The 27,355-nt window shown below is 41.0% G+C and overlaps 1 protein-coding gene across 1 annotated transcript in view; it reads right to left on the bottom strand.

Moving 5' to 3' along the window:
• mmp24 (matrix metallopeptidase 24) overlaps nucleotides 1-26,255 on the bottom strand; it is a 77,967-nt gene extending 51,712 nt beyond the window's left edge. Inside the window, exon 1 of the mRNA XM_044349993.1 lies at nucleotides 25,841-26,255. Coding sequence (XP_044205928.1) covers nucleotides 25,841-25,981 — 141 coding nt within the window. The 5' untranslated portion in view covers nucleotides 25,982-26,255. The remainder of the gene's footprint in view (nucleotides 1-25,840) is intronic.
• Between the last annotated feature and the right edge of the window lie 1,100 nt (nucleotides 26,256-27,355).

Raw genomic sequence — 27,355 nt, 5'->3', positions numbered from 1 at the left:
ACAGAAAACAGTAAAATAAAGCTGTAATGTTCCAGTATTTGATTAGTTCTCTAAGTCACTTGTCTTTGTTGTTTTTGCTATGACAACATCCATCTATTACTGTTCTTACAAGATGTTTACTAAAGGTCAAGTTATGATCAAATGTATTAATAACGTTTTGATAAATGTGCATCGGTCAGGCTTGTTTATTACCTAATTAAAGACTCCATTTACACTTCATGAATCTTGGGAAGCATAAAAAATGTGAATCCAACAAGCATTCGAGACCAAAACCTGAGTCACATTCTAGCTAAATGTTGAAAAGGTGTAAAAACATCTTCAACACTTGTCTGTAATCTTGACTCCTCCTGACTGTGTTCAACAGGCTCCGAGTCATCTTCAATGGCAGCCGGCGACACGAAGATACAAACTGACGCCCGACACGTGTGACTGCATGACGAGCTGGTTTTCAGACACGGAAGCGTCAACCAATCATGTTTTTATTTCACCATTTCCACTCCCCTTCTCTCTCTCCCCACAATTCCTTTTCCGTTCCATCTAAAAAATGGAAGAAAACCTGATTCTTGCCGTCAGCCAGTTCTCTGCTCTATTTAACCTTTTCATTTACTGTGACACTTACACAAAAACAAGCAGCTTGGCTTGCAGGAGTACCAGGTATGTAACGTACATTTTAAAACACACAAAGGCAACCTGTGGTAGTGTGTTATTTAATACTAAATCTTGTTTACTAGTTACTAAAGATAATCGTAAATTAATTGTACACAAGCCCATGACGACATCACCACGCCAACGAACACTTGAGCAACACTTCAACACGCTTGGCTGTTTTGTAGCGTTTTCACTTTGAACATGGTATGACTCAGTGGAAGCAGCCGTGATATCAGCAGCTGCAACAATTAGTCGAATAATTGCAGCCAAATGTTTTAAAATAACTGAAAACCAGTAAAAAATGAAGAGAAGTATGAATATTGAGGCTGAGAAGAGACCTTAGAGAGTCTGAAAGCACAAACAATAATACAGATGATGAGGCCATAAATGACAGAGTAAAACAAAAGTATATAATAATGTAAATATTTGTGCTTTAATATTCAGATTTTTATGTATGACAGCTGTGAGTTTGCAGTGAATCCGGATGATTTAAGTTTCACTGATGCAACCAATTTTCAGTGTTTCTGTTTGTGTGATGCAGCGTATATTGCACAGCGACCCTGAACCTGCAGCTTCACAAACCCTCCGCAGTGAAGCAAAATCAAATAAAACACATCATAAAGTATAAAACACAACCAGCTCATTGCAAAATCTATACCTTGTGCTCTTGTATTTTGCTTTTGCTGACCTCACGAAATGAATTTTCATGCCTACAGAGCAGAAAATGATTATTATCACTTCAGTGCGAGCGGTGGAAGCAGTCAGGGAAGGTGCTGAACAGTGTCTGTGTCAGAATTTTATCTAAATCTTAATTTCTTGTGCCTGAAGCAGCATCAGTGATTAATTTAAGGGTCAATGGTCTCTTTTTCCTCTTGTGCTCAGTTGGTTGATATGATGACATCTTCCTAAAAAGATGATGTACCTAAATCATCCCTTGTTTTTTACATCAGGTGACTCACTTTCCACTTTGAAATTAAATCATGAAAAAGAGAAGTGAGGAAGAAAAGACATGAAGGCTTGCGGCTGAGAGATTACTGCCTCGACATGCTGGACCTGCTGGGAACAAACTGTGGTACCAGCCTGTCAAACTTCTTCCCACCAGTGCTCCGGATTATCAAGCAGACTGTACTGACTGGGAGAAATGGCAGCGTTGGTGACTTAAAACAACTGAAAGCTTGTGTGAATATACCTGACAAGAGGCTGATATTTTTGCATCTCATGAATCCACATGATCCACAAAATAATACAACTACTACTAACCTAAGTACACCAAAGAATAACCACAATTTTTAAAACACATGAATAATCTGGTGACACTAAAACAAACTAATCTTTTCCCTGAATTTAATAATTAGCGCTGTCGATTTGATAATTCGTGCCCTAAATTTAACTATTTTGTCCGTTCCCCTTTTGTAGAAGGCACCGAGCGCATTCAGTCGGATGGAAGTTTGAAGAAAGCAGCCAGGATTAGCCGTGAATCCTCCTCTCTCACAAGAACGCCACGTTCTTTGCACTTACTGTGAATCCATCAATATCCATGAAGAGCTCCAGAACCCTGAAACTGCCTTTTCATGAACTGGATAACATCCGCAGGAGCATGAAAGTTACGGATTGGCGAAAAAGTCTGTTATCTCATAGATCGTACGGGATATTATAAGGGATCTCAGAGATAACAGTGTTGTGCTTAAAGTATATCCACATAACTTAGTCCAAGATCAAAATAAAACCTTATTGAATCCAAGCGATCCAGTGAGGTTGTGTGCAAGACCAGAGAATGGCATGAGGTGAAACTTTTGTTCTGCCTTTTATGCTCATATGTTTGCTGTGGAAATAACAAAAATACTTTGATGTTTCAAGAATACTAAACCCTTTAAAGTGGTGACAATAAAACAGCGCTGACATTTTTTTCCTCGTGCATTGAAAAGCTTCCAGCACAGAAGTTTGTAAGCTTCACCAGTGTTTTCTCTCAGCCCAGCTGTCTGTTTGCATCTCTGTCCACCTGCCTGTCTGTCCACCTGATCGTCTGTCTGTCTGTGTCCGTCTCTCTCTGATGCCTCAACCTGTGCGTCAGCCTGCCAGTGTTTCTCCTCCGTCTGTCTGCTGTGATAAAAATAGACCTTATCTCCCCCTGCTAAACTATTTACCGTCTCTCAGCTTGAGTGCAACGGGTGCAACCCGCCAGGCAGTTCCGCCGTCCAAACTGTGTGTGTATGGCCTGATAAGTGGGCTGTTTAGCATACTGAATATTTCCTCTAATAAACTTTGTGAAATCTCAAGGTGTTATACTGGTTTGAAGGCTTCATTGAGAAGACACAGACTTTTTTTAGAGTGTCTGCCCTTTATTTTCAGTTATGTTCAGCTGTTTGGTTGTGTCATCCTCCAAACTGTGTATGTAAGCAAACTCCCCTGTGCCCCAAACTGAATATGTCTCAACTTTCACTGCATTAATGTCAGACAGAGAAAAAAATAGCAGCACCTGGAGGGAAGTGAGTATCATCTTAAAAGGACTTAGGGGTGTAACAGTACACAACATTCAAGGTTCGGTGTAATTTTGGTACAGCAGGAAAAAAGAAAGGCAGAAAATAACTTTTTGGTCTTTTATTTCTAAAAATGTAAACATCCAACAATGGCTCATTGGTCATAACTATTATTGACACAGTCTAGTTGTGCTGCAGTGAAAAAAGAAAACTGTTTTTATTGTTGTTCTGAAGTGAAAAGCCGACCATCACAGAGAGGGGAGGGAGACGACCATCACAAACAGGGGAGGGAGATGACTGTCACAGACAGGGGAGGGAGACGACTGTCACAGAGAGGGGAGGGAGACGACCGTCACAGAGAGGGGAGGGAGACCACGTCACAGAGAGGGGAGGGAGACGACCATCACAAACGGGAGGGAGACGACTGTCACAGACAGGGGAGGGAGACGACTGTCACAGAGAGGGGAGGGAGACCACGTCACAGAGAGGGGAGGGAGACGACCATCACAGACAGGGGAGGGAGACGACTGTCACAGAGAGGGGAGGGAGACCACGTCACAAACAGGGGAGGGAGACGACTGTCACAGACAGGGGAGGGAGACGACCGTCACAGAGAGGGGAGGGAGACATGGAGACGCAGTATTGTTTCACTGCAGAGATAATGGAGCATATTTTAATAACAGTGTTACACTCAGACAGTGTTATGGGTCTCTCGTTTTGTCGTTGTGACAGCAGTGACACTACAGGGCAACCACGGTAACCAGGCTACCTTTCCAAAGCCAGTTAGCATACATCTATGAGCATGCTACAGCTAAGTGGTGCGCTGCTAAAACATTCCAAGTGGAACTCGAATTATTGTTCCGCACATCGGACTAAGTGGATTATTAAACTATTTTGACAGTAATTGTTTGGGTCACGCAGCATATTCTTCGTACGACTACATGAACCGAACCGTAACGTCTGTACCGTGACAGTTCGGGATGAATACAGGTACCATTACACCCCTGGTCCCAATGAGTAATTTCAAGTTTTCCTACATCCTCCATTTCAGACAGTGCTCCTCCTAATCCCTCTCTTTAAGAACAAGTAATCACTATCATCCCTTTTTATTTTTACAGTTATCCTCTTTATTACTTCAGGTAACACTGCTTGCTCCTTGTATCACTTGAGCTTATACCACTGTTACTAGAAATGCTTATTTATTGTATTTTGTGTTTAGAGTTGGGCTGGGTGTTGTTTGAAATGTGTTGTGCCAGTATGATACTAAAATAATACTTATTTCAACACCTTAGTTTGAAGAATATCAACACTTTATCTGCTTCTTTTCCTTTAACAAAATGAGCCAAACTTCTCAATGTATAAGTATTTCATGTTGTTTAAATATAAAGGGGAACTCTGATTTTACACCTCAGCGTCTGTTTCCAAGTGATTTTAGTGTAAAAAGTAGTATAAAGCCTTTTGTGTCTCCAGAGGGAGATGTTGGGTGGTGGCTGAAGACTACAAGTCTGAAAAGTAAAAACATCGGTGTGTGTGGAGACACCAGACCTCGGTATCTGCTCCTCATCTCTGCTGGAGGCTAGTAGCTCCAGGCTACATTAGCCGCTAATAGCATAACACACCTCAATCTCCACTGTCAGTGGTCGGGTTGCTTTGTGGGTAATGTAGGAGCCAAGTTTGAACATGGAAGAAGAATGTGTGGAATAAAATAAGATGATATCTGGAGTGACGCGGTAGCTGAATGGTTATTGCAGTTGCCACATATCTGCAGCATCCCTGGTTTGAGTCCAGCAGAGACTTTCTCCCTGTCCTTGCTGCCTGTCGACCTCTCTGCCAATAACTGACTAATACAGACAAAAAAACTGTGCCAAAATAAAAAATCTGGCCCCTGTGACTGTTTCTAATATCTATTATTGGATAATTAGTACAGGTGTATTAATGTGTAAATAGCATTTTACTGAGATTATTTTAACCATTTTATATTCTGTTGGGCAGTTTTATCTATAACAGTGCATCATAATTATAAAACTCATCATATTAGTGGAGGTATAAAGTAGCATGACATGGAAATACTCAGGTAAAGTAGAAGTACCTCAAATATGTGCTTAAGTACATTGCTTTAGTAAATGTCCTTTTAAATGTACTGAGGTTCAGCGCCCGGCCTCCATCTGAGCAGGATATGAAAGTCTTATTTGATCGTCCCCAGGAGGATCTTTTGTGAGAGGCAACAGAAAAGGGAGCTGAATCACTCTGGACTCTGTGTGCTCTTCCTCCCCGCTTCCTGTATCTGCAAACATCACGTACAATATTAAGATCCCACAGAAGAAATCAAAAGTCAACACAGACTGCAGTGGTGTTGAACAGCGAGTGATTAATGGATGAAATCACTCTGCGATGTGCCGCCCGTAGAGCTCCACGTCTGCTGATGCGGTTTCATATTTGTAAGGAAAATGAAAAGGAGTCAGCATCGTTTTGTCAGGGAGGATTCCCTCGTCGGCGGAGGGTCGGGGAATGAAGAGGCAGATTTGGAGATGTTTGGTAATGAAATTCATTCCCATCTTTTCTGCACTCTGTGTTTTCAACTTGATTAGATGAGCGAGACAAAGCAGGAAGAGATGATGAGGAGACAATCTCTGACATGATCAAATTTATCAGCTGGCATAAACTCAGGGTTTCCCTACCTCTTCTTCTGCAGGCGAAAATTATGTTAAACACAAATGAATGTGAGCGAGCTTCAGTAAAACATGAAGTCAAGAGTGTGTAGGTGCCTACGTAAGGGTGTAATTTCCACTGGGGTTGCATTGGTCTCCCTCACTTTTACTGTTTCAGGTTGAATTTCTTCCTAAAATCTCTCTGAATATTGGGTCTCATGCAAGAACATTTTTGTATTCTTCTCCTAAATCTCTCTGACTTTTTTCTGTGAGGTTTGTCTGTACAAGTGTTCCAAGACTCAACAAACTCTCCTGACAAACACAAATTGCATCCTGATGAATGTCATAACTTCATGAGGTGAATGTTCATGAGATTTCATCATTAACATAATAAACGCCCCTAAATTGCCATAAAGCGAACTGCTCTGCTCTGCTTGTGGGTGAGTTTCATTCAGCCAATATTCTAATAATCCTCTCCGTGAAGCAGTGAGTTAACTATACCACCAACTCTACGTGACAGGGACATTTTTTCAATCCCCCAGAACTTTAATGAGGTTGCAGAGACATAGTTACCCTGAACATAATGTCGTGCCATAGCATATTCCATATGTGAGTCCGTGTAGCAGTTTTGTGCTTAGAAATAGAGATCATCAGAGTTTGTCCAAAATACACCAAACCACAAGGACATTTCTGACTTTATTTTTTACAAAGAGGCAAAAACAATCCTCTAAGTGTGTAAATATTGTAAATAATTTGATTTACAATACGTATTGATGTAATTGATAAGCTTGACCTGATATCCACACCTGGGTCAAGACTTCAGGTGAAATCTTTCGCATGTTGAATAGAAGTCAAAACGTTGTAATTGTACTCAATAAATCAACTTTTTTTTGGGAGCATTTGTATTGTGTCTGCAAGCGCTCTTTTCTTTTGAGATTCTATTCACAAAAATACTCCCAAAGAGTATTCTGTCAGAAATCAGCAAAGCAGAGTCGGTAGTCAGATTAGAGGACCTGAAACAACTAGAAAATATGAATCCAGCTGCCAACAGCGTGTCAGCAGAGAAATAAAGAGGGAATACTTTGACATGAAGTTAGCTGCTAAAAAATGTCTTGTAGTCAGAAAGTTATTTATAATGTAGTATAAAGTCGAGAGGATGTGATATGTAGCACGATAAGCTAGTGAAGCTGTAAACTGAACCGTGTTTCTGCACATGCTCAGTGGCGTCTGCTTTACACAGAACTACTCTCCTGAGACTGAAAACGTGATGCTAATTAATCTTTGGAGCCGTTTCTAAACAAACTAAACTCTTCATGATGAAGGAACATGTCACCCAGCGCAGCGATGTGGCTCATTGACGTGTTTTTAATAGTTTCTGGACTACAAGCTTTGATACACACACAATACTTGTTAGTAGATCAGTTCATTATTGGTTCGGATCCAAACATGAGATTTGTTGACAAGAAGAAAAACATAGAAAATCACCAGAAATATCCTTTTACCAACATGCTTTTGTTGCCTAAATCTCACCTAACGCTCGTGATGTGAACCTCGGTCTCTGATGTCAACGTCCTGTGTTTTGTCCACCATCCAACCGCCATCACCTCCAAATTAAGCGCTTTGTTTGCATGAAACGTCTAAATTACATTAACAACTGCTGATAGATTTAAATGTATATAAATTCAGGAAATTATATACAGTACATATTTACTTTACTTCACTCCCCATCCAGAAAACAAACCTTTGTATAAATGTGACAGTTCATGCAAATATACAAACCTCTATTTCTTGGAATTGGTCCATCAACAAACATCACACACACACTTCATCGTCTTCCATCTACAACTCTCTCTCTCTCTCTGTGTCTCCATCCAGGCAGCAACACAACAACAGCTCCTCGCCGCCAGGGACGCATTTGTCACAAATGTTCAGAAAACCTTTCTCTCACACACTTTCTCACACTCGCGCGGTGCCTACTGTGATTGTTTCTCGTCTGTCAGTTGAATGTGAGCGGCGCGGCTCAGGGGGTATCTGAAGAGATGCCGGCTGAGATTGTAAAAAGCTCGACTGGTGGCTTGATTTCTGGCTTCCTGGCATCTTGCGAAGAGCAGCAGGAGGGAGTGAAGAGCTTTACCCGTCGGTTCCGTGTACCTCGCTGGATTTTGATTTGATTTGATGAAGACGAAAATACGTGAAGTATATGGAATGAAATTTCCTCTTGAGTGCTGGTAGTTTCAGCATCCAAGCTGTTTTTAAAAAAGTACTCTGTCCTTTTTCACTTCCTTTTAAAGTTATGACTTTAATAAAAATAGATTTTAAGGCTGTAGCTGTACATTTATTTTCATTATAGAGTTGTGAAGTGTGAGGAGCTATTTCAGACACCCTCGGTTCCCATTCATTCCTCCTGTCGATGATGTTATATGACTCAAGAGTTTGAGCACTTCTACGGTTTGGATCAACATGAAACTCTCCTGGTTGAATCATCAGTACAAAAGATGAACAACATATCTGGTTCTTTGATAAGACGTCAAAGGTACAAGACTATGGACATAAAAACTTTGAGGTAGACGTTAACTACAACTCCCAAGGTGCATTTTGGTGAGAAATATCCAATCATAGAGCTTAACACTCACTGTCACAAGCCTGTTAAAGATTACGCTGCTCAGCAACTATGGCGCCACGTTTTGTTCTCAACTTCCGACGATGAAGCGATTTTAAATTTCATGTTTTGTCTGATCAAACGTAGCCTGCTTGGCTCCAGATCCCTGAAACTTTGCGTACATCATAGATTTTTCTTTTAGCAATTCACAGATCTGGTGTTCAGAGAGGTCAGAGACAGATGAACCAATCAGAGCTGAATTTGTAGTCAGAAAAACAGCCACAAAAATGCAGACAGGAGTGGACGAGATCAACACGGGTCGTTTTAACTCAGAGAAACCATCACTATTATGCCGAAGGAATGCTCACATCACCCAGTACTGATTAGTTAACAAAACAAAACAACATAAACATGATGTCAGACTAAATGAACAAGCCGTGATCAAGATACAAACCATAAGATATTCAATTGATGATGATATAAAAGCAAAAAATCCTCACATTCACAAAGTTCCTTAAATCATTATTCAAGGTAAAAGCAGTTCCACAAACTCACACTAGAGATACTGAGCTGAAGAAGTTTTCATGTTTCGGGGGGAAAAAACTAAAAGTAGAAGTTGAGCAGCGACTGCAGGAACGCTGACGATGAACCGTAGTAACAGTAACGGAGTAACTAACACAGTAAAGGTTGAGGGTTCAGCTCCCACCAGGACAACGCAAAGCTTCAAACGTATGCAGCCATGTTGCTGTGAGGCACTCTGGATAAAAAAGCATCTGCCAAATAGCATACAGTCGCTGTCGGGTGAAAGATCCTCTGTCTCCGAAATGTCAAACTTTTCAGAAACCAAAAATAACAGCCCTGGTTTTAGCTTGTTTGTCCAGAGGGTTTTAAGACTTTTTTTATAAACCCAGACGTCTGCAGAGAATCTTCTGTCAAACTGAAACAAAACATTACAAAATATGTCAGATGTTTTTGAGCAATATGATTTTGTTTTTTATCTTCATTTTCTTTATTTTTCCTATAAAGCTCATTGTGTTTTCTGCTGGGGATGAAATGTGCTACAAACAGTAAACAAAGCTTTCTTTTCCTTGTTTATGGCGACATTCAGGTGTGATTTGATCAGCTGATCAGCAGACAGTGAAATAAGTCTTCTGTGCTGCACTGTTGCACACTGTAGGTTATCACTCGATGTACATGTTTGATGTATTTTGTATGTTTTATGTACCTGAGTCTGTGTGAGTTGAAGTTATAAACCAGAATCTTTATCAAAAATGTGTCCTGCAAGTGAAAGAATTTGAAGGTTTGCACTTCCAGGCCTCCTCCTCCTCCTCTTCTTCTTCATCCATCTGTCAAATCTCCATCGATCTGTTGATAGATCTGTTCATCCATCTGTCCATCACACCACACTTGATGTGATGCAGTAAAGATCTCTAGAGTTCTGCATGTTGTTTACAGACCGTCACTGAAACAGCGAGGTAGTAGTTATGATGTTTATTTTACATGTATTTCATGACAATCTGTAATCTGCAGCTTTTTCTTTATGTTTATGTGGGTTCATTGATTTAGTTTTTATTTGTACATCCAGTCCAGGATGGACTGGTTTTTGTTCTTCAGGCTTCAGCACATTTAATGTGAAATAAAATACTACATTAAAGTGCCAAGTCTCAGCTTTATTACATCAATATAGAAAGAACTGTGTGGGAGAGTTTAACACTAACACGCTTTTAACACTAGTGCCCGAAGTTTAAACATAATTCAACACTTGGCTGTTAAATGTTTTCTTGTGTGAAAAAAAAAAGGAACAGCTCATGACGCAAAGCATCTGCAACCTCATTTGTCAAACACGGTGGTGCTTCTGTTACGGCCGGGGCAGGATATATATATATATATATATATATATATATATCCTGTATATAAAAGTAAAACGATGCCATGAATGGTTTTTATTTATCAATTAACTTCATGCAAAGTTCAGTGAGCAGAATAAAAACCTAAATGAAATCAATATTTCTTTGCTTTTAAAGCGGCAGCGGTTCTCCTCGGTTCACTTTAACACATGACTCTAGCTGGACGCTTGGGGTCGTTGTCATGTCATGAATATATTTGGGATCGATCAGACACGTCCCTGATGGTATTGCATAATGGATAAAAATCTAAACATTTATAGTAAACCTAAACTTTTGCCCAGTACTGTATATAAATACAAAAAAGGTAGAAGAGTAGAATTTATGGCTTGTTGTTGCATTTGATTGCATTAAATTGCACAGGTGTTCCTAATAAAGTGCTTGGTGAGCGTTTATACACACACACACACACATATATATATATATATATACACACATATATATAATGTACACACTTTCCAGTTGAACAGATACTTTATTCCATACTTTATTTTATTTTACTCCATAGCAGCGATATATCAGTTTTAAACCAATATCAGCTGCAAACCTGTCTTTGGTGAAATAACTATAAGTGTGTGTGTGTGTGTGTGTGTGTCAGTGGCCGTAACATCATCTATATCTGGGCAGTCATTGATCGGTGTGTCTTCCAGCACATGGCCGAGGACCTTTGTGGTGCTTTTCTGTGTGTGTGTGTGTGTGTATGATGTGTGTGTGTGTGTGTGTGTGTGTGTGTGTGTGTGTGTGTGTGTATGATGTGTGTGTGTGTGTGTGTGTATGTGTGTGTATGATGTGTGTGTGTGTGTGTGTGTGTGTGTGTGTGTATGATGTGTGTGTGTGTGTGTGTGTGTGTGTGTGTGTGTGTGTGTGTGTGTGTTATATGACACCACAGACATGAGGTCATAGCTACAAGCTCATCAGTCTCACCTGAGCGAGTTTCAAAAGGGTTTCACATTACATAAACCTGTGTGTGTGTGTGTGTGTGTGTGAGTGTGTGTGTCTGTGTGTGTGTGTGTGTCTTGAGTATTTGAGCTGATTCAACTGCATTTATTCGAAGTCTCTTAGAAACTGAAGGCCTACATTGTGAGTGGCTGTGAGTATGTTTGTCGCTTGCATCAGAAACAGCAGGTTTCGTATCATTTTTGTCTCTGAATGTTGCTATTTGATGATTATTTTTTGATTACTGTAAGACAGAGTTTATAATTATGAACCTATCCTTTAAGATCTGGCAGGCTTTACACTTCGGTTAAACAATTTCATAACGCAACATTTCCCCTAACCTTCATGTCTCTGATGCAGAAGCAACATGCAAACTCCACAGAAACACAGTCGGACCAGTTCGTCGCTCTCTCAGAGCTTGAAGTTGAGACTTTCTTGCTGTAAATGTGTATTTTGTATTTTTATTAGTGAGTTAATGTTCTTAGAGAAGACATATCCTATTTCAGTTAAAAAAAAAAAAACAATTACTTTATGATCAGTGATGAACATTATGGTGCTACAGCAGGATGATCTGTACTAGCTGCAGGCACATAGTATAATTAAATTTACATCTCGGTGTGAAATTGTTTCCTCTTCCTGTGCGACTACAGCAATCAAACGTAATCCATGCTCTGGGTCCTCCTGCGCAGCACCCGGGGAGCTTATAGAGAGGCAAGATGTTTTTTCTCATAACAGACAGAGCGTTGCCTCATATTCATTTTTAATTAGAACTGTACTTGCATTTCCGTCCTGCTCGGTATCTCGTGTTATGAAGCTCCGCTGCGCTGCTGGACTCTCGTCTAGAGCTTCAGCTGCACACGCTGGAAAGAACGCAGTGTGTATTTGTTTCTGTTAAAAGTGATCTGATTGATCTTTCTCCTGTTGTATGTTTCTCCATAATGGTCTTTCCATTAAGATCTTGCTGTTTTTGTGCTGTTTGTGCTCATGATTATGTCAAAACATGAGCGTTTAACACTGTGAGCCCTATTTTAATGATCTAAAATGCGCGGTCAGAAGTGCATTGAGGGTGTGTCCAAATCCACTTTTGCTATTTTAATGGTGGAAAAAATGGTCGATGTGCCAGGCGCATGGTTCAAAGGGTTAGTCTCTTAATTAATCATGGGTGTGTTTTCAGCGTAACATGCAATAAACCAATCAGAGTGTCATCTCCCATTCCCTTTAAGAGCCAGGTGCGCTCGCACCTTGGTGGATTGTTATTACGATGGCGCATTTGCCAGAAGAGACGCTTCTCTGCAGAGGCAACGGATCTGCTTGTGCGCAAAGTGAAAGCGCATGATCCATAACGAGCACACTGCTGCTCCTGGACCCTCCTGTGGCCCCAGACCACCAGTTTAAGATCCTGTTCGTTAATTTGTTGCGATTTGTTCATTTGTTTTTTGAAAAGGTTTATTTTTGGTTTCATTAAAACCGTTTTGTTCAGTCATGCAGTAACAGGTCAAATCAGCAGGGTTTTTAATTGTTGAAAGTATGGAAACTTGATCACTGTAATCTCAAAAATGTTAAAGAATATTTGTTAAATATTGTTCAAAAATTAATTTTAATCATGTAAAGAATCATCAACACAGTTGACAGGACTTGATGAGCTCTCCAAGGTGCTGATCCTGCTGCTGGCAGCAGATAGAAGCTGTGCAGATTTATTTCCTTCTTTAGTTGAATCATTGTTTTCACCTCATTTATTTCCTCATGTCATCATGTGTTGATGCAGCAGGAAAGTCAGTCTATGTTTGATCCGTTGTTGTCCGTCTGTTTAAATACCGACGTGTTTTGCCAAGATTTGGTCAAACAATTAAGTAATTTTATCCGTCATTATGACATGTATTTTTTAAAATATATTAATATACACAATAATAATCTTTAACATTGTAATCCTTTTATTTGTAATCTTTTGCATGTCTGTGTGCTGCTGCGTCCTGTGTAGCCACATATTACGGTCCTGATAATGCTCCTTGAAATAACAGTGAAACTCTGCGCCACTGCCTTCAGACCAGGTTTTTGTTGGTCAACAGCGCAGTCCCTCTCTGCTGCCTCAAGATAGCAATGCACCAACAATGCGCCTGACCACACCTCACTTTAAGACCAACACGCCCATGGGTGCTAAGATGGGCGCAAGTGCAATTGCTATTTAAAAAATGTGGGCACTGGACGGGAAAATGACAACTGTGTCGATCTTAAACAGACACTCGGGTTGCGCTTGGCGCCGCTTTGCGCCAGGCGTAAGAAATCAGTCCAGAGAAAATCATTTCTGATTCTGACACAAATCTAAATGAAACATTATATACAATATAAAGACATAAATTGAACCTTGAAGTAGAAAATTTGGGTGTTGGCAGCTACAACGAGACGTAACTGAATCATGTTGACACAACACTGACTCAGCTGTGATCAGACTCAGAGTCTTTGTATCTTTGTGGCACACGTGCATATGTGCAGTTCAGGTTTTTTTTTCTTTCAAACTTGTTTTGGGACCAACTGGCAGGGTCACGTCGACCAGCTGTGGCTGCAGCTAAAAACATACAAAACTTTGACGTGGTTTTAAAAACGAAAGCTGATGTCGACCAAACTGTCAGTTATGATTTCTTTAAAACAGGAGAACTCAAGTCTTACGGGTCCACTTAATTAATATCCAACTCATCAAAGGTGCAGTCAGGGTGCTTTACATGATGATGATATTCCAGTAGAATAACTGTACATGAACAGCATTTCTGCATTAATGGGAGACGTGACACCTTCGTTGTGTAACTGAGTCCTTGTGTAAGAGCTCATTAGTGAGTTATTCACCGTGTTCACCGCTGAAAATGTTATTATTCATCTGGAGTCTTAAACCGAATCAGTTTTGTGGATCTTCTTTGTTTTTGGGATCGTTTTTTTGTTGTTGCAGTGGTGTTTTGCGTTCCCACTCTTCATTAGAAACACTGTCAACAGTCTCATACTTCCTTCAGTGAAAATGAACACTTATTACTCCACTTATTCACTCATATTTGACTCCAACCTCTGTTTTGAGAATCAAGTCGAAAATGTTGTGAAGTTGTGTTTCTACCGGTTGAAAATCATCTCTAAAATCTAAAACTATACATGCTTTTATATATTCTCGACTCGACTATTGCAACGCACATTATTCTGGTATCAGCCGGGGCTCCCTTCACCGTCTCCAGCTGGTCCAAAACGCTGCTGCTCGTCTCATCACTGGGACAAAAAGGTATGAGCACACTGGCTCCCAGTTAGCCTTTGTATTGATTTATTACTTACCTTTAAGGCATTAAACAGCCTTGCTCCCAGTTACATATCTACTGAACTGGTATGTGCCACCTCGACCTTTAAGATCCGCAGATGGAGCCCTGTTGGTCATTCCCAGGTCACAGCGGGAACTCCAGACACACTTGGTCTCTAACTTCTTTTAAAACTCGTCCTAAAACTTTTTTCTTTGTGAAAGCTTTTGGAAATGTTTGATATGTTTTAATTACTGTTTTTACACCTATTAATTGTGTTATTTTATCTTATTTTTTTATCATTATTTTGCTCCTGTGCATTCTATTGTCCTATTATTACTATTATTGTGCATCTTCTATTGTTACTATGTACTTCTGCCTTTAACTCTGTGTTCCTCTTTGCTTATTTTATCTGCCTTGTTGGTTTTATTTTCCTTTGTAAAGCACTTTGTAACATTGTTAAGAAAAGTGCTATATATTATTATTACTTATCCTTCAATGCATGTTTTTCACTGTCAAACTCCCTTTTTGTATCAGCTACTTTTGAAGACATTTCTCTTTATCAACCAGAGCGACTCTTCAGTGGTCCGGCTCAGGTTGCAGTGAAATTTTGTTCCTGGTTCAGATAAAATTGTTATTTTGACTGGAGTCCACCTACTGAGTGCGTACGCTTTACAACAAAGGAAAAGAATGAAGAAAAGCAGTTTCAGGTTGTGATTTATCTCGTCTTGTAGGTGAAGTGCAGACAATGTCGGACTTTTATTCCGCGAATAAGACGCAACAAACAACTGTTACAGCCTCAATTTAACACTTCAATTTTGCCAAGTGCAGGTTTAAAGGTGATTGGAGGAAAACAAACAAATGCATATGAACACATTTTGTGCATTATATGTTGAAATATTAAAAGACATAATGCATAAAATTTATACATAAAATTAATTGCATGTAATTTGGTTTAATCCTGTTAGATTAGGTTTGCAAAAGGAATGACTCACATCACAGAGACATGAGAACACACAGGCTGCAGGCATAGAGAGTACATGCAAACACAGTGGGAGGCAGAGAGAGAGAGAGAGATAGAGAGAGAGAGAGAGAGGGAAACAACTCCACAAGTCCTCAAAGATAATATATATTTTTATGGATCTATATGGATTGAAAGAATGACATCGCCCCTTCAGCACCCTGCTACGAGTTTATACAGTCAGTGTGTTTATATGAACTTAAATAAGCAGGTTGCTGGTGATCAGAGAAAGCGTCTACACCGGGTTACTACAGAGCATGCTACATGCTCTGTAGTAACCCGGTGACTGTAAAACTGTGTACACATGCAGCAGATCAGGAACCAGATTACTCCTTATTTTGGACCCATGACTTACTGATTTTAAGTGTCCTGACTTTTTTTACTTTTATTAATCTTCATGTGTTTTGCTGTGTGTGTGTGTACTGTGTGTAGGAGTAGACAGTAGCAGCACTTTTCCTCACAGTGTGGATGTGTGTAAATTTAAAGGTTAAAGCCAAACAACCAGACATCACTCTACTGTGGCCTCCATTTTTTCACCTTTTTTTTTTTTTTTACATTTTACCAACTGCACGATTAATCCATCGATCATGAAAATAATGACTCGTTGCAGCCCTGGTTATGAATTTATATTATAGTAGTTTTTTAAAAAAAGCGTGTAAATTGTTTAAAAGGTTGAGTTCAGCTGAGCTCAACATCCACACATCACTGCCTGTAAGTACTTTAAAGAGTTTTTCAAGTAGTTTGTCCCTGACTCGCTGCTTACAAACGGCACAAAAGCCTCATCAAATGCGCAGTGACAACTCCTCTTGTTTACAGCTGCAGCTTGCGCTGAGCGTGCGGTAAAGTGTGTGTGTGTGTGTGTGTGTGTGTGTGTGTGTGTGTGTGTGGGTGTGTGAGAAAGACAATGAGTGAAGAGGAGGGAAGTGAAGAAAAAAAAACAAAACAAAACTGGAGACTAAGACAAAGAGGGAGACAGAGAGGAAGGGTCGAAAAAACAATGAGGCTGTCGCTCAAAAAGCCAAAATGTTCTGAACGCGCGGCGGGCAGCGATCGCAAAAATAGACATGAATATGAAACCTTCATATGTGCGTGCTTCACTGCGAGGAAGGCAAACCAGGACAAAGACCTAAGACTACTAGTAACAGCCATGAATTCACACCCGCCTACACGGCGTACATGCACACACGCAGCTCTGATAAATGCAGCATTGCAGGCTCATTTAGCCCATTTCTCGGGTGTAATGTAGTCTTTACAACACCCCAGAGACCAGCCCTTCTCCCCGAGCTGCTCTCCTCTCATGAGGCGGGAGAAAAAAAACAGACAGTAAGAGGTTTGGAAAAAACACTTTCATCTTATAAAACCATCAACTTCACTGCCTGCCCTGTCACGTATCATCATCATCATCATCATCATCACATATTCATCACCACCCTGACTGTTTTTTTTTTTTTTTTTACTGTCATCAACAAACCTGTCATCGTTCCTGCCATTACAGCCTTCAACATCACCATCATCATCATCATCGCCGTCACCGCGGTCCGTCAGAGTCTGATGCTCCTCGGGTCCCGGTCCCTATCCGTTTGGTAACTTTTCTACCGGACTCGGACCAGACACGGACATTTTTTGACATCCCTGTGATAATCACTTATATATAGACGCCCTTTGAGATTTGCAGTCAGATAATCTGGTTCATGTCCCAGGAACCTCATTACTGTTAATGTGCAGCCTCAGAATCGCCTGAAGCCTGATCTTTCAGCTCTTCCCGCTCTAAGGTCGACTACTTCTGGGTCTTCTTCACTCTAATTTAAATGATTTAAATGATCCACAGGTTTTTCAGACTGCATAAAAACTTTACTAAGTCATAACAAATATGATCACTTAAGTATCCTGTTATCTCAAACTTGGCTGAAAAAAGACGTTGTTAATCAAACTGTTACTTTTAGCGGTTTTAATATTTTCAGAGCAGATAGAGCTGGTAGAGGAGGAGCTCTGGGAATATATGTAAAATCATCTCTCTGCACTTGAGCTGACTTCAGTCTCGATACCTAAATATTTTGAATTAATTTCCTTGAAAACTGATCTGGGGCATAATAATGCAGTTACAGTATTTGATGTCTACAGACCTCCTTCTGCTTCTTCAGAAGTCAAAGAGAAATTGGGTAAATTAGTTGCACCATTGATTGATCATGAGGTGATTATCCTCAATTTAGACCAGCGTACCTAAAGAACTTTTTTACAATCTTAATTTTACACAGCTTATTTCACATCCAACTCGCCCCAACCTGAAGGATTCCTCCCAGTCAAGCTTAATGGATTTAATAGTAACAAACCAGAGAAACATCCTTCCTGCTGTGTTTTTGACCTCGGTGTCAGTGACCGTCGCCTGATTGTTTGCATTAGAGATGTGAAACAGAGGAAAACTAATTCACACATAGTGACCAGGCTTTTCTACATCACCTTTACTGATCCTGAACTAGCTTTAAGTTATTTTAACAACGTTTTTAACTTGGTTTTAGACGAGCATCCACCTTTTAAAAAGATAAGAACCAACTGTAGCTCCACTCCCTGGTTCACTGTTGGGCTTTCTAACTTATTTTATTCCAGAAACAAAGCTTGGGCTCCGGCTAGATGCACCAAAGACTCCGGTCATTGGCATTGACCTTTAGAGAGCTGAATATTATCTTTACTCTTTCACTATTTCCTCTTATAACCCCAGTAAATTCTGGAAAATAGTCAAATCTACCTCTAACAATTCCAGCACTTCTCTGCCTGCCGATGTTGTTAATGGCCTTACTCAGATAACTGATAGCCATGAAATTTATGCTGATTTTAACAATCATTTTGCTGCATCTTGTCAGTTATTTGACAGTCGTAGTGTTGGTCCTTGTTGTTGTGTGGAAGAACACAGGTCATCCTTCCTTAATACTACTGCTGAGGTAAACCACTCCCTCAGCGTATCTCCTGTCTCCAACAGGATTGAACGCTTTATGCAATACTGATGCGTGAGAATCAACAGGTGATGACGAACTGGAACCATTTGCTTTGAAATTCTCAGCACGGCTTCTTTTCTGAGTATATAACTCATATTTTCAATCTTAGCTTTATTTCTTGCATCATTCCTCCAGTTTGGATGACTGCCTGTGTTCTTCCTCTCTATAAAGGTGGTAGCAAATCTGAATTAAATAATTATCTCAAAACTTTCTTGTCTTGCAAAAATACTTGAGTCACTTGTTAGTGAACAGTTGAAATCATTTTTATCCACATAAGCATAGCACTGTTTCTGCTACTTCTTTAGTTATTAAAAATATAGTCTCAGCATTAGACAACAAAAAACACTGTGCTGCTCTTTTTATTGATTTAACGAAAGCTACTGTCACAGTTAACCACTCGCTGCTTTTACAATGACTTTCTTCTCCCCCCCCAAACACAGTGGTACATCCTGTCAGCCGAAGTGTTTCCTATCTGTGCAGCTGGTCTGTCGGGCAGCTGAGGGAAGTGGAGCCTGCGGATGAAGCATCGGGACCGTCGGGGTGAAACAGTCCGTCGAGGGAAGCACAGTCAGGCGGCGGCGGAGGGGAAGGCAACATATCGGCCTCTCATAATCGATGCTGATATTTCATTGTAGAGCTTTTATCAGCCGATACCGATGACATGCCGATAATATCGTGCATCCCTACTCTTCATTGTAAAGTTGCAACTTCCATCTATACGCAGATGATGTGGTTCTTTATTCCTGTGCAGATTCTGTTCATGCTGCCACTCAAAATCTACAGCTATCACTGAAACTTCTTCAAAAACACTTGAAACTGGTCCTAAACTGTGCAAAGAAAAAAAAAATAGATGTTGCTTTCGAATGACAGAAATACTGACTATGTTAGTTTTGAAATGTGTACTGTTAGTAACACCATAATAGAGAGAATATGAGATACACCATTGCATAATATATCAAAAACTGGCCAACCTGCTCTATCAGTGAGGAGGGATCAGCATTTGTTTTTATTGATTTATAAAGCTATTTTACAAAAGCTGCAGTGCAGCAGTGAGTCTCACCGCTGCACTGAGTGACATGTTCCTTCATCATTAAGAGTTTGGTCGCGTTAGTTTGTTTAGCTCCAAAGACATAAAGTCTAATAATAAGGCATTAATTGTTAGTTGCAGCCCTAAATATCACTCTACTCGCTCTTCTTTAAAGCCACAGTGACATTTAAAAATGACTTTTTTTTCTCTCTCAGTCTGTTTGTGATCTATAAACACTGTCATCCTTTGTTTATCAACCAGCCAATTAATCAATCAATCAAACAGCATTAGGATAATCACTAACACTGTTTAACTGTCAGCACAAAAAGACAATTCATCAGCTACAACCCACACAACAGTTGTCTATACCTGCCAGCCAAAAATATTCTTTCCAAAACACAGAAACTGTTGTAGGTTTTGACCGCAGAAATTTGACCTGTTGCGTAAACATGCAAACAGACAAAGGAGCATGGGCCAGTGAGTCAGACGAAGACTTGAAAGCCTTCTTCTCTCTTTTCTCTCTCTATCTGCTCATCTGCTAACAAAACCGACCATCTGTGTGTTCACTGCGCCAGCCTCACTCCAAAGCTGTACCTTCCTTCTGTGATTATAGGCTGAGAAAGCAAAGCTGTGTGTTTCCGTGTCACTGCAACAACCTGAAGTGCATCTCATGCTGAGGTCGGTGATCAGACATACAGTATAATGTTTCATGTGTCACGGTGCTGTTGACGGATGCTCACACCTCTTCCTAACGTACAGCGAGTGAGCGAACTGTAGTGGATGCAGCGTGAAAAATTACTACGAGTGATGTCACAGCGCTGAGTGTGAGTGTGGAGGACCGGATGGAGCGGAGGGACAGAGCCGCTGCTCGCTAACAGAGCGTCGAGGGCAAAGCCGCAGGCAAACCGCGTTCTGTTCTGATCCGGAGCCGTTACCGGCGGGAGGAGAGCTCAGTTTGTTTTTTAAACTTTTGGGATTAAAAAGTGGATTTATCTTCACTCTCGCTCTTTCTTCGTCCATGTTGACTGCTGACAGGAGGGAAAACAGAAATGTCACGGACGTCAGCGTCGATTTTGACCAATGAAAACAGGGTTAGGTGCGCGAAACTTTGCAAAAGAGCCGGGGAGAGCGACACATCGCTCAGCCTGTTCACTGACGCAGGTTAAGACATCTTCATTGGGAACTACTGAAGACAATCTGATGTTCGCTCGCTCGCTTGTTCACATCCAGTTAGGAATCGTGTGTCAGAGCTTGCCAAAAGAAAATAAACAGAAAGTAAAACAAAGACAATATTTCAGTTAAGTTTCAGTCAGGGTTCAGGACAGCACTGAGACAGCCTCTCACTGAAGCTGTCAGCCATCTCAGGATCAGCACTGATGCCAACAAGATCTCTGTTCCAGTTCTACTAGATATAAGTGCTGCTTTGATACCACTGATCACAGTATTCTTATTGAGCACCTTGAGAACTGGGTTGTCCTCTCTGGGAGTATTTTAAATTGGTTCTGCTCTTACATATCAGGGAGAAAGTTTTTTGTCACGATGGGAGATCCTGTATCAGGGAAATACCTTTTGGTGTTCCTCAGGGAAGCTGCCTCGGTCCTCTGCTTTTTTCATTGTACATGCTTTCTTACCAGAGAACATAAGCTTAGTTTCCACAGCTATGCTGATGACACACAGTGGTGACAAAACCCTTTTCCATTTAACAACTGGTCTGGCTGCAGTAAACAAGTGGATGCAGACCAACGTTCTTAAGTTGAATGGTGTCAAAACAGAAATTTTATTAGTTGGTCCACAAACAAAAAGAGAGCTAGTTCTCGCCAAACTCGGCAGTTTGGCCCCACAAGTTAAATCAGAAGTCACGAGCCTCGACGTTATCCTAGACTCAGACAGAAACTTTAAATCCCACATAAAGAAAGTGACCAAAGCAGTTTTCTCTCATTTAAGAAATATTGCAAAGGTACAACTGTTTCTATCCCAACAAGATGATGAAAAACTTGTTCATGTGTTTATTTCAAGTAGATTAGACTACTGTAATGCTCTTTTCACTGGTCTTCAAAAACAATCCATTGATAAACTACAATTAATTCAGAACTCTGCTACCAGGATTTCAACTAGAACAAGAAAGAGAGAACGTATCACCCCAGTTTTAGCTAACCTGGACTGGCTCCCACAGTCTTTTGGGATTGATTTTAAAGTTCTTTTACTTATTCACAAGGCTCTTAATGGTTTGGGACCAGTCTACATTACTAATTCTTTGTCATTTTATAATCCTTCATGACCTCTTAGATCCTCTACTACTGTTAAAACTATCAAACAAATAAGAAAATCAGCAGCTTTTATAACTATGCACCAAAACTATGGAATTCCCTGCCCAAGGATATAAGAGATGCAACATGAATATCTTTAAACACAATTTAAAACTTATTTATTCAACATTGCTTTTAGTTGTCACTCTTCCTTTGTTTTATTCTTATCCTTTACATGTTTTAATGTTCTTATGCCTTCTTTTGTTTTATTTTTTTATCTTTCACATATTCTATTGCTCCTGCTTTTTGCTGCTTCTTTTTGTTTGTTATTCATGTGATTGTTTGGTTTTATCGTGCAGCATTTGTACCTGTTTAATTTGCCTGTTTTTATTTATTCTTTTGTTTCTTCACTTTGAGCTACACCCCCTGTATGTGAGGTACTAAATAAATAAAGTTTATTATTATTATTATTAAATTGAGATGATCTCATTGCATGTCAACAAAAAAACCCCACCAAAACATGGAGATACATTGCTTTTTACAGCAATAAGAAAAAATCCATACCATCACAGCCTTAGTGCTGATACCAAATGTCAGATTTTCTTATACTAAACCTTTCAAAGTCCAACTGAAACATTTAATCATCTCTCACTGCAACATGTTTTTCAGTTCAGAAATGTTCCTTTTAGCCTCAGCCAGCTGGAGGGGTGTGTCAGTGTCTGAGTTTGATTGACAGAAGCTGGAGGGGGCATGTCGGTGTCTGAGTTTGATTGACAGAAGCTGGAGGGGCGTGTCGGTGTCTGAGTTTGATTGACAGAAGCTGGAGGGGCGTGTCAGTGTTTGATTGACTGAAGCTGGAGGGGCGTGTCGGTGTCTGTGTTTGATTGACAGAAGCTGGAGGGGCGTGTCGGTGTCTGTGTTTGATTGACAGAAGCTGGAGGGAGTGTGTCGGTGTCTGTGTTTGATTGACAGAAGCTGGAGGGGGCGTGTCTGTGTTTGATTGACAGAAGCTGGAGGGGGCATGTCTGTGTTTGATTGACAGAAGCTGGAGGGAGTGTGTCGGTGACTGTGTTTGATTGACAGAAGCTGGAGGGGCGTGTCGGTGTTTGATTGACAGAAGCTGGAGGGGCGTGTCAGTGTCTGAGTTTGATTGACAGAAGCTGGAGGGGGCGTGTCTGTGTTTGATTGACAGAAGCTGGAGGGGCGTGTTGGTGTCTGTGTTTGATTGACGGAAGCTGGAGGGGCGTGTCGGTGTCTGACTTAAACACATGTGACATGGGACAGATGTGTTTGAAACAGTCAATACATGCAGCTCTGCAGACATTACAAGAACCTCAAAGCAGAGAAGAAGTTTCCTCTGAGAACTATAGTTAAATCGCTCATTACATCCCAGGATCATAGCTTATTTCAAACTTTAACATGATGTGCACCACCAAGTGAAGCAAATAAATACAGTAATGACAGTTGAGACGTGATCAAAACATGTTTTCATGCAGCTTCACAGAAAACATCACGCCACACACAGACATGACCCCTGCGACCAAAGTTACAACCCCATCTCCTCTGCAGAGTTGTCATAAAAAGATCTCAGCATGTGCGCTCATAATCATTTCAGAGACAAGGTTAAACACACAGACACATTCAGCCTGTCAACCACCAAACACAACTTCACAGCAATGTTTACAGCATCTCTGATCTTTAAAGTCTAGCATGGTTGAGCTTTTTTCAAACACAACAAGGCAGGCAGCTGGCAGACAATCTGTATACCAAACCTTTTCCAATTATACAAATAAAAAGGGGGATGCATTTAATAATTAATGTCAATTAAGATCTACAGTAAAGCAGGAGAAATCACAATCTGAGATACGTTTCCAACACTGCCACGTCTTTGTTGTGGGACTGAAGCTTTGTTCATGCAGTTACTTAACACAGTGGCTCCACATGGACACAAAGAAACCTCGATGCTGTGAAAATCCGAGGATGAGCGCGTTTCGATTGGCTGGCTGTGACTTCACAAGAGAAACCTTCTTAAAAACATTACACGAGAACATCTTCAAGAGGAAATATGGAGGAAAAAATGATAATCCCTGCTCTTATGAAATGAAAATATTTCAATATATTGATCTTTGGAGGTTACTGTTTTCTTAAAACAGATTTGAAGAGATGGAAATATATGAGGAAGGAGCAACATCTGTCATTTTATTGCACTTTGCACACAGACATAATGCAAATAAATATGTAAAAACACACTAATCCAATGCACATAAGCTGATCACGACATATGAATAGATGCTCACAGAAAACATTCAATTCAAGATGCCATGCTGACTATATTTATGTTTGCATACTATATGAGATGTTAAAATGTCTTCTAATTCTCTTATGAGTTGATCACTGGCATGCAAGCAAAGCATAATGTGAGTTCTTCTGTTTCATCCACAGACATTTTCACACAAATTGGCTGAAATATTGACTAAAGGATTTGGGGCAGCGCATTTTTCACAGCAGCTCTTCTGTAATCAAACCTTGAATTGTGGCTCATACTGTACCGTACATTTGTGTGCGGTCACATTAGCATGACATGTAACAACAATAGCACGGGAGGATTATGATTTCACAGGGAAAACATCTCATCCTGTGCACAGCACCATGACATATACCCCGTCTGTTAGCAGCCACGCTCTGCACAGCCACAGGCGCTTCCTTTGTCTGAATGAAAGTGTCACTAGCAACACAAACATCGCAAAATAAAAACGTCTGCCAGAGCTGAGAGGTGCTGCAAACATCCCATTTCATAATGCATGACCCAAATTTCCTAAAAACAGGGTAGCATGCATGCTCAGCACCGAAGAACAACGCATCTCATCACACATGTGGACAAAGACCTGCTGAGGCTGAGAAGACACTGGGAGCATCATTTCATCATCAAACCTTCACAGTTTCATTATCAACTTTCTCTTTGCATCTGGTTTTGTGTGACAGCAACCTGCTTTCAAGACACATCAGGTACAACGACTGGCCGTCATTTGCAAAAGAGTTTTAAGAAACATCTCTGTCTGCACCTCTCCCATCTCTCTTCTTCTTCTCTCCTCCAACTCCCTGCCATTTCCATAAATTATGGAGGAAGGCTATATTTGGACTGAGTGGAGGCAGAGAGAGAGGGGGGGGGGGGGGATCTGGAGATGCTTTGTTCAGCAGACATGAAAGCAGCACATTCATTCAGGTTCATTTTAATGCTCTCTGCATGCTGATGGGTATTTATTGACAATATGGGCTGAGAGCTCATTACAGAGAAACTTCTACAGTCACCAGAAATATAACACAATCAAAAACCCTCCCTGTCCATTGTGCGTGTCCAGTTGCGCACAAGAGACGTGGGATTAATAACCCCAATCTCCCATGAACAAGCATGAATAGCGGGCTGTAAATCCGTCATACAACGTGTGTTATGAGGGACTATGGTGTTTGTTTGACACAGTTCTCTGCATCTCACCATTTTAGACTCCTCCGCCAAAAAGCCCAAACAGCTGAGGAGCAAATTATGCACATTTACGATTCTAGAGCTCTCACAGCGACCGAAAGGGAGCCCATGAACGAACGAAAACAATTAAACCTGATGAGCAATTAAGCCACCTTTGTTTGTAATTAGTCAATTCAGCTGAACGGCAGCTGGAAAACAAAAAGATCACAGCGAGGATTCTCAAAGCAGGCAGATAACAGCGCTGCTCTCTAGTTGATCTGCTTTAACTTATTCATTTCACTGACTCCTGAATCTTTTATTTCCCTGTCCCTCCTTACAGGAAGGGTGGGTATCACTTTCGTGGCAGAGGCAGGCTGGATGAGAGAGAGGAACGGCGGTAAAGAGGTGGAAACGCTCATAAAAACATCCCGAGGAGCGCACGACTCCGCTCCAACCTGCGTGCGTAAGACGGAACGGAATTGAAGTGATGGAGTAAAACGGAGCTGATGTTCATTCCTGTGCATTCAGCCAACATCAGGGTGGAGATTAAACAAAAAAAAAAAAACACCTGAAATTCCCACTTTCATCTAAATAACCGTGTTTGTGTTTGGATTTTACCTCCACAATGAACGTATTCTCCTCTCCGCAGACGGAAACGACCCAGAACAAAATGGGAAAGTAGCAGGTTTTCCAGCACAATCCAGGGAGCCCCGCTTTCCTCCTCCGCTTCACTCTTCCTCCTCCTCCTCCCGTCGCCATGGCTGTGTCCCCAAAATCCCCCCCTCCGCTCTCCGCCGGTGATTTCCAGGCTCCTGCTCCGCTTGTTTACCGGAGGAAACAGTCCGTGTGCTCCTGCTTCATCACGTCTGTTCTCACTCTGTGTGTGTGTGTGTTGTCTCTCACTTGTGCAGACGCGCTATTGGTTTCCTACACTTGACGAGGGCTCATTGCGCAGGCTCATATAGGTACAGCTGGGGAAGCCTGGTTACAATAAAGCGCGGATGCAGGTTGGTCCGCTCGGGTATCATTGAGGGGGAGAAGGGGGAGGGACGGACACAGAGAGAGAGAGAGAGAGAGAGAGAGAGAGAGAGAGAGAGAGAGAGAGAGAGAGAGAGAGAGAGAGAGGGAAGACATGTGATGGATGCTGCTGCAGTAGCGCTTCGCCAACACCAAGAGCGCTACAGATGCAGAGACACACATCTCTCACAGGCTGAATCCTAATGTCCACCCACCGGACCTGCGGACTGAGCCCTCGCGGACTTCAGTCGTACGTACCGTGACGTGTTCACCGTCATCGCGTTAAGTCTGCGAGGGCGCTGGGCCTCAAGGGGATAAAAATGCGCTCTGAGACGGGACTGAAGAGCCCAAGCGCTTCCACAGAGATAAAGAGATTGAAATTTCTGACCCTGTAACTCATTTCAAAGTGTTTTTCTGAACGTTTCTTAACGGTTCCGATATGTTCTGGCACATCTGGTCAGAATGATCAGTGAGATTTTTCCTTTACGTGAGCTGCTAAACACTGCTGATATTATATTCATTAATTAAATTCTAAACTGAGGACTTTCACATATTAGACGGACAAAAACAACCTTTGCCCGTCTTCTTTAGCACATTATGATAAACAAATTCATGTTATTAAGCCTATGGGAATGTTATTCTGTGTGTACATTATACCTCAGTACACAACAAAAGTGAAAAAGTCATCAAAAGTTAATATTTCACACAGCTTATTATTACAATTATTATCATGATAATTATTGTTTTTTTATTGTTAATAATAATAATTAGTAGTATTCTTTACATCGTCACTTTATAGCCTGTTGCTGCAGGATTATGAGTCATTTTCTACGCAAAGTCTGGTGAAGTCTGCAACCTGAGCAGACTCTCTGGAAGTCTGCAGAAAGTCCACTGGAGGTCCCTTGTGGACTTGATGAATTGTGGGTTTGGACACCCTCAGCACTCACAGACTTCCCAGGAACGCGCCTGCAAAGTCCACAACTCTGCGAGTGCGGTGAAGTCCAGACATTTGGATTCAGCCATACTCTCATATCTGCCCCGTGCAACAGCCAATATGACAGTGGCCCTGAGGTGCAAAACACAACAACATTTCAGAAAACACGACATTTCACAAAA

Source organism: Thunnus albacares, chromosome 4, assembly GCF_914725855.1.
Source record: "Thunnus albacares chromosome 4, fThuAlb1.1, whole genome shotgun sequence".
NCBI lineage: Eukaryota > Metazoa > Chordata > Actinopteri > Scombriformes > Scombridae > Thunnus > Thunnus albacares.
This window is presented reverse-complemented; position numbering and strand designations above follow the sequence as displayed.